General features: G+C 36.4%; 1 protein-coding gene across 4 annotated transcripts in view; it reads left to right on the top strand.

Annotated features, from left to right (window-relative positions):
- The window catches only part of NRG1 (neuregulin 1), a 1,391,739-nt gene that overhangs the window by 1,114,821 nt on the left and 264,352 nt on the right, over window positions 1-12,566 (top strand). For 2 of the 4 annotated variants that reach the window (XM_069236759.1, XM_069236750.1), the window contains 2 exons: window positions 2,643-2,701; window positions 9,974-9,997. In XM_069236759.1, coding sequence (XP_069092860.1) covers window positions 2,643-2,701; window positions 9,974-9,997 — 83 coding nt within the window. Of the gene's footprint in view, window positions 1-1,957; window positions 2,026-2,642; window positions 2,702-9,973; window positions 9,998-12,566 lie in introns of all 4 variants that reach the window. The other 2 variants (XM_069236756.1, XM_069236752.1) reach the window with 2 other exon arrangements.

The raw sequence follows: 12,566 nt of genomic DNA, 5'->3' as shown, positions 1-12,566 counted from the left end.
AGGTTGAAATTGTGTTGAGGTAAACTGGAATTCGTTTTTATAATGCTTCATCTAATGGCTCACATGCACACATCAATGATAGGCGAGTGTATTACAGTGCTTGAATGAAACGAGTTTGGAATTTAATTTGGTAATCTGATATTCATGCAAACTTTGTAAGTTATTGTTATTCACAAGAAAATAAAAACAGTTCTTTGTACAGATGATGTTTTGCATAGCAAATTAATTGATTAAAAATAAAAACATAACAGACACCGTGGGACTTGATTGTGTTAAAATCTGTATGAAATGTTTGCATGGGAGCCAGGTGGCCTTAGTCTGGGATGGAGCCCATTGTGAATGTTTGTTTGGAGATATCCATCAAGGGTGTGTCCTGGCACCACTGCTCTTCACTCTGTGTGTGAACATCTTGGAGGTTCCCTAGTGGTGTAAGGAGAGGAACACCCCGAGGGTAAGTCGTAAAACCATTCCGTTTTTACTTATGCAAATAGTGAAGTACTTATGTATAGGGCCACTAACAGTCAAAGCTAACTGATTGACTGTTATGTTTCTTTAAGGACGATTTAGACCTAATAACTGGCCTTACACATACTTCTTAACCACGTATTCAAAATCTATCACAATTGAAAGCGTTTATATTAAGGGCCAGTTGGTGGAGACATTTCCTACATTTCCCTGTCTAAGGGTACCATTTGATTATACCAATAGATGGACCCATCTACTAGAAACGAGAAAGGTTTTCCTCACAATAAATAAGCCAATCAAACTTATGACAACAGCCTATAAAAGCAATGACATATCTTTAGCAGCCTATGCATGACGGGTGTCTGGGGATAAACAGATGTATCCTGTCTGCAATTTGTAGAGAATGGATTTTGCAGACTATTATTACAGTTGCCTCATAGTACTCCACATTTCATTTGCCATGAAGAGTTTGTCCTGGGCTTCCTTCTCAACAGAGTAAAACTAGTTCTTGCCCGGTTGTGGATTCCCAGGGTGTCTAACCCTTTAGCCCATCCGAATCTAGACGCTATACAAATCTTTCTAAAGTTAAATTAAGTTACTAAAATCCCTTGTTTGGGTTATATCTCAAAATCTTGTTCTAACCTGGACTTTCCAGGGCTGTATTTTATTCCATAAAATAGGAACAGTGATAAGGTCTGCATACCGTAAAGAGGAGTAGAACTGTCTCTCAGGAAGACTGAGGAGATTGTTAAGGAAACAGTAAGGTCCGATGTTCGACATATATCAGTGCTAAAATCTTGTTTCGATTGGACCGGGCATCAGTGGCGTAGCGTGGGTTGTCAGCACCCGGGGCAAGGCAAGTAATTTGCGCCCCCTAACCCGGGGCAAGGCAAGTAATTTGCGCCCCCTAACCCGTGGATTTAGTCTCTTCCAAGATGTTGCGCCCGGTGCGGCCGGCCCCCCCTGCACCCCCCACGCTACGCCACTGCCGGGCATATATATGAGCGTTTGGAACCCGTTAGATTGATAATTAGATTCATAAGCAGCATTTTACAACACTCCCTTTTCATTCTCGAAATCCTGGGCATAATCTGCTGCACCCCCCCCAAACCCACCCCAGTTCAGTTAGCAGCACTTTACCAAGCACCCTCTCAACAGGCCTTTTCACTTGCACTACCTTTTACTGATATATCAAATGTGCTCACAGGAGGGTATCTGTGGTGCCGCATTTCTCAAAAGAAGCAATTTGTAAATGGTTATTCCCTGTGAATTGTATTGGTTTAGAGACTAACTTCAATATTCGAATGCTACTAAATTGTCAAATGTTCCTGTATGTTGTATTTTGCACATTGAAGCTACATGTTCTCAAATGAAAAGACAATCTCTTTGAAGGCTGTTGGGCAGAAACTTTATTTTCTCAGGGAATGCAGGTAACAATCTTGTTGCTTCAGTAGTTATGACTTGTATTGCTCATCGCATTTTTGCCCTTTAGGTGCCAGCAAGGATTCGCTGGAGCAAGATGTCTCGAGACTGTTCCCTTGAGAGTCATAGCCACAGAAAGTATGTCAACATAATGTGATCTTTCCTTTCTTCCCCTGACTTGCAGCAAACGAAAACTCTGCTGCTTGGAGTCTTCATGGTTCAGATGTGACTGTTTAACTTCTCTGGTCCTAACACGGCTTAATCTCAAAGTATAACTTTATTTGCTCATTGACTTTGTTGTTTAATTCCTTTTAGAATTATTTTTCGAAATTAAGTGAAAATGTAGATTTAGTTCAAAGTGTCATCCGAGTAAGTAGTGCTAATGCCCTTCCTCTGATGTTTCCATTGAGTCTCCATGTAGGTGCATATACATATATCATGCACAAGGTTGTGCAATCAAGCAGATTGGGTAGGGTGCTGCATTTAGTGCTTGGGCCATAATGCAGAAAACTAACAGTAATGAAAACATGTAATTCAAAAACGTACTACTGTTGGCCTTTAAGCAGTCCGCAGCATTGCTGAATCTCCTTTTTGATGACATTTTAAGCCATGTTGACATCCTGAGTCAAGATCCAGTCACTGCCATGAACTCGCCAAGTGCAAAACGTTTACACTGGAAGGAACCTCTTTCTTTGCATTTATTCAACTCTTCTCTTTTCTCTGTTTTTCTCTACCTTTTTTGTCTTTCCTCTCAGGTGCCCAAATGAGTTTACTGGTGATCGCTGCCAAAACTACGTAATGGCCAGCTTCTACAGTACGTCTACTTCTTTTCTGTCTGTGCCTGAATGGTAGCATGCGCAGTCAGTGACACTGTCTTATTGCTTTTCTCAGACTTCAGCTTGTCTTGATGTGTCTTTGTTTCCTACTAGGTCTCCTCCTGATTGCAACTGTCTGTAGCATGATAAATTAATAATATAACAATGATTATTTTTGTAATCCCTCTTGCTGTTTGGTTGCTATTAATGTTTGTGTGTATTCAGCTGCAAGGTTTAGATGAGAACAGCAAATATGAGAAATGAGAACATCATTAAACTTGAGAAGACAATTGTTTCCGTATGAAGGCCACTACCCTGGCTTATTTTCTTAAGACTTGTCTCTTGAGAGTCCTGGGTTGCTTACTGATTAATCCGTGTAGATCTGAATTACGTTGTCCAATTGAGAGGCACATTGTAACGGCAGAGGCTTTAAGAAGTGGACTTGGACCGAATAGCCCTCCTATCTTATCCCTGTGTTTCTTGTGAGGAACATTGTTATTTTAATAAGAGGTTAAATAAATAGGGCCAATTGTAGCAAGCTTCCTCATTGATGTAATAAATACATAAAAAAGAATTAGTAGACAAATACACCCTTGAATATCGAAATATGTGAAAATATTTCTGGAATGGTTGTGACCATAAGAAATAGTATGCAGGGATCAGGACACAAGCATTTTTGTGATATTAATCTGAACTGCTTTAACGCCTTAAAACATTGCAGAGGTCTTCCCTGTATTTTATACAATAGGGAATGGAACTGACATTTAACTCTTGTTGGTATTCCTGGTCGCCAATAATATTGTTAGACTTAATGAGAAGGATTGTTTGTGAACATGGATGAAACTTTGACTTTACAAAGTCATTGTAGCTATATGAGAAGTATAGCCCCTTGAAGAGTATAAATCAAACTAATGTTATATTAATCAATGTATCCATTCTATTCATTGTATAAACTATTGTGTAATAAATTTCACTTGAATTATAATATAAATATGTAGACTTCTCTGCGTTTTGGTTTGCTGTGCCAAGTTAAGAAGGTAATCTTTCACATTTAACACATTAATATCAAATATTGTATTAATCAGGTTAACAACAGAATTATATTTTAGATCTAATTATTACAAAGTATGGTAAAGGATGTTATGGCGTGTCCCTATTTCCAGGACATCGCTACAGGACAAAGACTACTCACACTCTTCTGGCAAACGATTGCTTTGCAGAAGTTCCATATGTAATGCAACACAAAAAGGAACATTAGGCCAAAATAAATACCATTGCTTCTAACAATTATGTACATAAGTGTAATCTATTGTAACTGAATTTGAGTTGAGAATAGGTGCCATCACTGCACCATTGCATTAGAGGCATGTTCCAAACCCATACCGCTATTTTGAAGGGGTTAACCTCAAAATTCTGAGTTGTTGGAATAATTGAGGAAGATAAGAATAAAAGATTCACTTACAACTTAAGGTTCTCTTCCCAGGTGCAACATCTATAGACACATCACTGCTTTTGGGGTTCATGTGCATTACCAAACAGTTAAGAACAAGTTTTTCTCTGTGTATATATTCTCTGTTCGTATCTATCCCACTGGTGACTATGTAAGAAAACATTGGAGAGAGACTTACTGTAAAAGAAACTAAAATAGCTAATGAATATAAGGCATTGCTACAAAAACCTCTGAAGCAATAGGAAACACATATACGGTAGAATATACAAGATACATGTTTTTAAAAATTTCTCATTTAGTGGTGTAGTTTGTTTGAAAACTCTCAGTTAATTGATGCTGCCAGTGCTAGAAGGACACCATGACTGGTATTAAAATTGCACTTGTCATGGTTGTGTATTCCAGCTGTTCCCTGCCTAATCAATATTTAATCCAGAACAGTTTATCCAGAACAGTTTAGGAACAGCAAGTGCCCTTAATGTATTGCTGTTTTCTCGCAAGAAAGGACTACTTCATTTCTTGAGCTCCACATCACAGCTTATGTGGTCTGCTGGTGCCCAAATCCTCCATGTGTAATGGTAACTTACATTCCAGGTGAAGAATGGGATTGTTAAAGGCCCATGTTTTCAGTGTGAGCATATCATGTATCACCAGGAGCAGTCTGAGAAGTTGTTTCCTCGGGTATATACTTAATTGAATTGGGTGACTTAAAGTATTAAGTCTATTAGGACCGGGATAGGAAAAAACTCAATCATTTTATACTTGTTCCATTTCAAAAATACATTGAAATAGCTGTATCTTCAATTTAGAAGCATCAGCTGTCGGTATGGTTCTTAGCAGTTTTCGCTAGAGTTAGATTCATATAATGAAACAGTACAATAACTTTGCCCAAGATGCCCCTTTAATTAACAAAATAATCTATCATTCATTTATTTATTTGTGTACCTTTCAGAAGTATGTTTCCTTATACCCAGGAACGTGCTTTAGAAGCAGTGTTTTTTAAACAAGCTTTTAGTAGATCTAGGTGTTTTTGGGGATACCATCTAGGGGGTGCACATGTGTATTTAACAATAAGCAATCAGTAAGAAAGCACTTAAGTGACAGACATTTCCATTACCAAAACAAATGTGAACAAATGACAACTGTGGAATAAAAAAAGACTGTAACGGGTTTCAGCTGTCGCAAAATAGACATACAATTTAACAGAAATATTTTCCAGTAAAATTGAATTGAAATCAATTCCAGTTATTTTATATAGATATACAGCAGAGGCTCAATACATTGGAATATTTTCTATAAAATATTCTTGCTAATCTAATAACAATGTCCATTAATATACTTCAGATGGAGGCATTCTGATACAAATACATAAGTTGGAGATACAATTACAGCTAGGCCAGGCATTAAAGCAACAGACTAACATAAAAGCTGTAGTATGCGTGCATGAGCATGTCACTAATTTAAAAAGAAAATCAAACTCCCAATGCAGTTGTTGCATCTTTAGAGGTGCTCATGAAGTTAAGTAGTAATGGCTTTACATAAAATAATTTTCAACTGTGTGAATGTGGTTTAACCATGAAAGTGTTGCAGGTTTAATTTGTTGCCTGAAAGATCACTAGCATGTATGTAATCAGTGGTTATCCGCTTATGGAAAGTGATTACGTTTCATGTCAACCTTAATCAAATTATGATACAGATACAAATTGAATTAATCAAGTTCATAAAAATATGTGGCCAATGAAAATACATTTTGTGAATAGCCTGCACTGCAATACTTTTTATTCTTGTTATTCACACAGACATGTACAAATAATGTTAAGTTGTTGAATTCAATAATTTCAGGAAAAATATGTGCCTGATGCAAATAAGTTCTGCATATATCCTGTATGACCACATATTTTATTATTGTCATTCACACAGATATGAACAAATAATGATGTATATTTCATGCCTCAATACTGAATCTAAAATAGTATTTTCGGTTAATTTGTTTTCTTGTCAGAGAGATTTGGTTCCATATTTAAAGAAAAATGTATATATTGGTATTTCAGTTTATTTTGTATTTTCATTTTATTGATAGCACTCAGCATCCTTTCTATTTTTAGATTGCCTTGATAATCAGTAAGCTATGGATGCAAAATAATGAACAAAACAGTGATATTAATATTGATTTCATATGAAGTTAAATATTAAAATTTAGTGGGAAAATAACATAGTTCTTTAAATTCTGGTGAGGCTCAAAGACAAAGCTTAATCTAAGTTAGGCCTTTGCAAGTAAAATATAGGTATTTCTTAAGTCCCTAATGTGGTTTACACTGGTCTTCATCTTGCTGGAAACATATAATGTGAGGCAATGAAGTGTCATATTTAATTTTATAGACATAAGATATTTTAGTTTATTTCCTTTATACGAAGGTTAGATCATTAATATTTGTGCCAGACTTTTCTAACTGAGTTATTAGTTTACCTTAAATTGACAGATGTAGATTATTTCCAGGATACAACCTAACCATTCATTTTGCACATAGCTAAAAGGAACTTGAAATAAAAAGCAATTCAGCTGCAACAGTTGTTGACCTAATTCTCTTTAGGGGTATTAAGTTGTCAAAGTTCATTATGAAACCAAGCAGTTCCAGCTGAATGTAGTGTCTCAGATGACAAAAGTAGGTTTCCTATATGTCATATCCATAATTTGATACTCTACATTCACAACAAGGTATGTAATTAGCAAACCTCCTTATTTCTGAAATGGTACCCTTTAGCCATCACCTAATAATTCTTTTGATTGGAATCCATTAGTGATTTGGCACTGCTGAATGTATCATGGCAGCTGTTTATTCACAAGCCTAGGTAAATCTTAATTTAAGTGGTGTATACTTTCACACATGTTCATGGCCATGTTATTTCTTTCTTTGCAAGGAACATTAACACCTTTCACTAAGAAGCCTTCACATTTCAAAAATATAACTATCTCAAATGAAATGGCTAAATTGAACTATACATTAGCTACTTATTTATAGTGTTTTTAAGTCATGAATACATACTAAATATGTGGTAGAGTGCCATGCGTTCGAAGATGTGGAGCTGGTTACATAAATCAACATTGTACATCAGTTAAGAAGTTATGCAGTTGTAAGAAAAGATGTGGAATCAAAATATTGGAAAATGCATTCTATGCATGGGCTGGTAGATAATTCAAGCATAGTGACAGGTGCAACAGTGTCACGTTTAAGTACATATGTAGACCATGGTAGCTGTACACTAGAAATTAAAAGTCAATTAGTTTGCTATAATGTAAGAAGAGTGATCTAGGTCTGCTGAACTGAATGATCGACTGACACACATTCAGTGCATTTATTGGCTGGTGATTTAGAGCTGGCTATTAAGTGTCCATACATTTTTTGTGTTTGAGCGATGCAGATTTTCAGATCTTTAGAGCATTTCCTTCTAAATGTCATTGAACAATGGTATTTAAGGATAAATATTTTGTATCTGAAAACATTTTGAAAAAGTAGATTCTAGACACACTTCGCTTTGCACATTATGAAGTCTGTTTCAATTATAACTGCAATTGAAGTGAGTTTTTGGCACATTGGGACAGTGTCTGGTTGAAATTGAACTGGCCTCTTCAGATTCCAGCACTGCACTATTCCATCATTGGACCCTAAGGTGATTACTGCTTTTACCAAACCAATCTTTTATTCTTCTTGCCTTTCTAAAATAGATTAGCAAGGCCAATAACAAAGTTTGGAACTCATGTCACTGAATGGTATTATTTAGAACAAATCACTTCTTTGACACTAAAAATATGCATTTTGAACCCTCTTATCAATCAATGTTGGCTTGCAATTCTTCTGTGATGTTAACAAGTATCAACTATCTCTTCTGTCATTCACAGACTATTCTTGTAAATAGCAATGATCTATCCAATTTCAACAGAATAATACAAAATGGGAATATCATTCCCATTGAGCCAGAATATAAACAGGTTGATAGAGTAGCATATTTTCCACACCTTGAACAAAATGTTTAAATAATCATTGACTGGGGTGTTTTGGACCTACATCAACCAGTTGACTCTTGAAAAGGTTAAATTAAAGTCCATAATGAAATTAGAGGTTCTCTATTTCTCTTCTCCCATGCCAAGTTGCAGGAACAGTGATTTGTAGTGACTCTGGACTTGGCTAGACCACCATTTGATATTTAGAAGCACTCTGTACTTTAATTTTTTGAACTGAAGTATTATATGATTTTTTTCTCACTTGCTTCAACTTCTTATATCTAGTCAGATTTGCTAATGAATATGGCAAGCAAAATTACATATATAACAGCAACTAGTTAAGTGTAGATTTGGAATTGAGCTGTTTTACAGAGCATTTACAATTGAGCTAGGGTTGAAAAGTCAATGTGCTAGACATAGCATTGTTCTTCTCATGATTCTCAATCGAAATACATTTGCTATCTTGCCTGGTTTGGCCTTTACCACATAATCAGGCCACCAGTGAATAAAACTTTTCATGCATGGTTCGTATTTGTAATTAATTAGTGGAACTCTCCTCACTTGGTTGTTGCCAAGTAAACTAACACATGCCTCTCAAAAATGAATCATCAGAACTATAAACACACACAAACTTGGACATGTTAACATGGTGTAATGCTATCTGCTTTAAAATATTCTTACCAAAAAAAGAGTGGCATTTAAGGTATTGTATCAAAATTCCCATACGTCCCTCGGTAATCCTTTGGCTGCCACTTTCTTTAATTTGAAGATTATCCTTGAGTCTTTTTATAACTTCCAAACAAAACGTCAGTGGTGTTCTCAATCCATTTAACAGCACCTTATTATAAGAACTTTTCTATGCAGCAGGTTGCCACAAAAAAAGGTTTTAGCAGAGCCTTTTTCTTATATGCCTGACATACCATGATTAGCATCAATGTGTAAGATGACCTCATTCTGTAATATTACCTGAACATAAACTTCAGGATGTCCGCATAAGATGAACACTGTTTGTGATGGATAGCTAAACTGGCAGAAAGGCAGATGGACAGGTTTGGGTAGACCAAAACGTACAGCAATTTACAGAATGATAGATGAAGAAAATGCTTTACAAATAGACAGCTTGGTGTGTAGTCTGACCGATAGACTGAGGGATCGGCAGTCTATTATGGTGACATGCAGTGCTAGATTACCATATTTATTGTGTGAAAGTTTTAAAACGAAGGTTGTGTTACATATAGATATAAAGGTTTATAAAAAATAAAAGGTTTGCTGAATAGAAAGACACTTGTAGAAAATTGGGGATAACTGGTGCCAACGAGAGAGAGGGAGAGTTGATAGCAGGGTAAGGTTAGTCAAAAGTGGGGACAACCATGCAGGAATTATCTGTATTTTGAATTTACATGAACAGGGAAAATGAAGTAGACTTCAAGAGTAATGGCACACATGGAGGTAGATTGTGTATGTTTCTCAGATTTAAAACCTTCATGTATATTTCCAAGGAGCAACATGTAGACTGGAGTTCTGCCAGCATAAATCACAGTAAGATCGCTAAAGGTTACAATTCTCTGCTGTTTGTGTGTTTTGTCTTTGCAAAATGTGTGAATTTGACCATGTAAACGTTCCTGTAGACAGTATTGTTATTGAAGCCTACAACAATCTATGTGAGCACTGTCTCATTAACCATGCACCAGTTGTCCATGTTTCAGTGTTCAAACACAGAAGAATCATAATTTTCATGTGTAATTTGTTTTCAGTACAGTGTATTGCTCTTTTCTGAAACTTTGTCCCTTTTTCTTTCTTTTCGTCAACTTTCTGCATTGGCAGAGCATCTTGGGATTGAGTTTATGGGTATGGATCAAACATTCCTTTTAGCCTGCAGATATTGGAGCGTACAATGCTTGAAACCTTCTTCCTTCAGTTCCTAACCAATTTCTTTACTCATCAGAAGGGATCATACAGCAATAACAATATATGTCAGCTTCCAGGCTTCCCTTAACAGTTTGCATTAATAATTAGCATAACATTGTATATTCTCCATAGTTCTTGAAGTTATGCCCAATCCTCATCCTCTAGTGCAGTTAAGTGTAATTTCAAATCGGTCCAAACATTCGCACTTTAATATATCAGAGTTTTCTGGATTATAATTAAACATAATTCAGACAAGTAATTCAGGCCATGCCTTCGTGTAACCACAATCAGATGACATATTTTGTCCGCACCTTCACTTAAGTAACGCAGAAAAAATGTGTTTGGTAAGAGTGCACATAAACTAAATAGCAAGGAACACAAACCATATTTATCTGTTACTATTTCTACATGCCTATTGATAAAAGTTCCAAATGAATGTCTCTTACAAAAAGTCTTTTTTTTTTTATTTTTCAAATTTTTAAAGGAGTAGTATCTATTTTTCTGAGCAGATAGTCAGAGACCATATATATATTTATATATATATATATTTTTTTTTTATCAATATTGGCAAAAGGTACATGTATGATGACACATGGCATTATTTTATATTCATTTGCTGGGCTTTGCAATATTTGTCATACAAGTGTAGGATTGTGTATACACGCCATTGTAGGCACATTGGAATTTCAACTATATCATAGGTTTGCATCCTTGTTTTCACTGCTCGCTCTTAATTCTGATAATCCCCATATGATGAGTGACTAGAATTATGTCAAAGAGACTTAATTACATGTCCAAACTAGAAAGGTATGTTCACAGAGGGCCCGGATGTGTCTAGGCCACAGTATACTCTGAAGGAGAGAGGCGTGGGCCTCAGCCTGCTCTTTACTCATGGCCAGTTCCTTAAACCAGTCCTTTTACCTAGGGGCTTACCTCTCTCACAATACATGGCAACTCTCTGCTTCCCTAACAACAAAGCCACTGTTTTATACTTTCTATAGGACTTAGGAATATTCTTCATATAACCCAGCAGGACAACCAAAGGGACAGTGGCAGCTGGTCTTCTGTCATCATTCACATTGCTGTTAAAATTTGTGACCAGTATTCCCTGACTTGTGAGAAGCCCCAGGCCTGGTGCATGAAACTTGCATTGTGTACCACATTTTACCATACTTGCAGGAGTGTAATACATTCTGAGTATATTTGTAATGTATTAATCTATGTCAGTGCTTTTTAAATTTTTGACTTCTGTGGATCCCCCACTTAATCATTACTGGAACCCAGGGACACCCTTTGAAACAATATTTGATTTTGGGGGCTACCACTGAGTAATTACTAGAAGTAGTGGACCCCATTCTAAGAATGTTTGAGGATTTGCACAGAAAATCAATACAGAAACAAACATTCATCAGTTGAATACACAAATGATGAAATAATGTATTTAATTCACAAACAAATATTTAAAAAAACTAAATTTTAACTTTCATTGGAAGAGTGGAGCATTTCTAAATGGAATTGAGGCCACACATTATCCATACCATGTTGTGTTTGATGCACTTGCACCACTCCTGCTAGTCAATATGAGGGGTTTGGTTTAATTTTGAGTCTTCAATTCCAAAATCCTTCACATTTACAGAACGTTTTACAATTTTACATTTGCTTCTTTATTTATATGTATTTTATTAATCTGTTAATATTGTTTAATTTCCTAAGCAGTCGCGGGCCCCCTTATTAGGCCTCACAGAGCCACTGATCTAAGTCTCATTTTTGGGAATATTTCCTTGGTTTTCTGACAACTATATGCCCCTGCCTCAAATCATGCCCAGCTCCCAAGCCCCTTTCCCTATTACATTGTAGTCTTTCACCTTTAGATCATTTAACACAGCATTGTACCATTGTACATAGTACTGATCAGCCTAGTAGGGCAGGGATTTGCTATTATCATGGTTAGTAGTTTCCATTCTTCCAGTTCGTCCGATAACGATGGGTACAGCTCACCTATGATCCTGCACAGTGGTATTTCAATATTCAGGGGAGTACACAGGACTCTTGCGGCTAATTCCTGCAATGTTAGAACTTAGTTATTTGTGTATATATCATCCAGAGTGCCCAGTAGTCTGATACCTCGTTGTGTTACTGCTGTTGGTTTGTTGGAAACTTTGATACTTGGGTTGTGCAGTAATGGCAAATGGGGAGATTTTATCTTGTCAGTCTTGCAGATCAAATCCAGCCTAGCCCAGGCCAAGACCATACATTCTTCTGTATGTATCGCTGTGTTAGTTCTGCGAGCCTTCTTTGTTATGGTTGTGTTTAGTGATATTGGATCAGCCAGTCCCTCTCAAACATAAAGTACTGGCATTGGGAAACAAGTTTTGGGCAAACTGTGCCTGAGCTACCAAAGTGTACAAATCAAAATTAAGAGCAGCAAATCCATCCTCCACTTTTATATAGTAACTGTAGTATGGTCCAGCCAATTCTGAGTTGTTTCCCAGCCCAGGAAAATGTCATC

This window comes from Pleurodeles waltl, chromosome 1_2, assembly GCF_031143425.1.
Source record: "Pleurodeles waltl isolate 20211129_DDA chromosome 1_2, aPleWal1.hap1.20221129, whole genome shotgun sequence".
Lineage (NCBI taxonomy): Eukaryota > Metazoa > Chordata > Amphibia > Caudata > Salamandridae > Pleurodeles > Pleurodeles waltl.
This window is presented reverse-complemented; position numbering and strand designations above follow the sequence as displayed.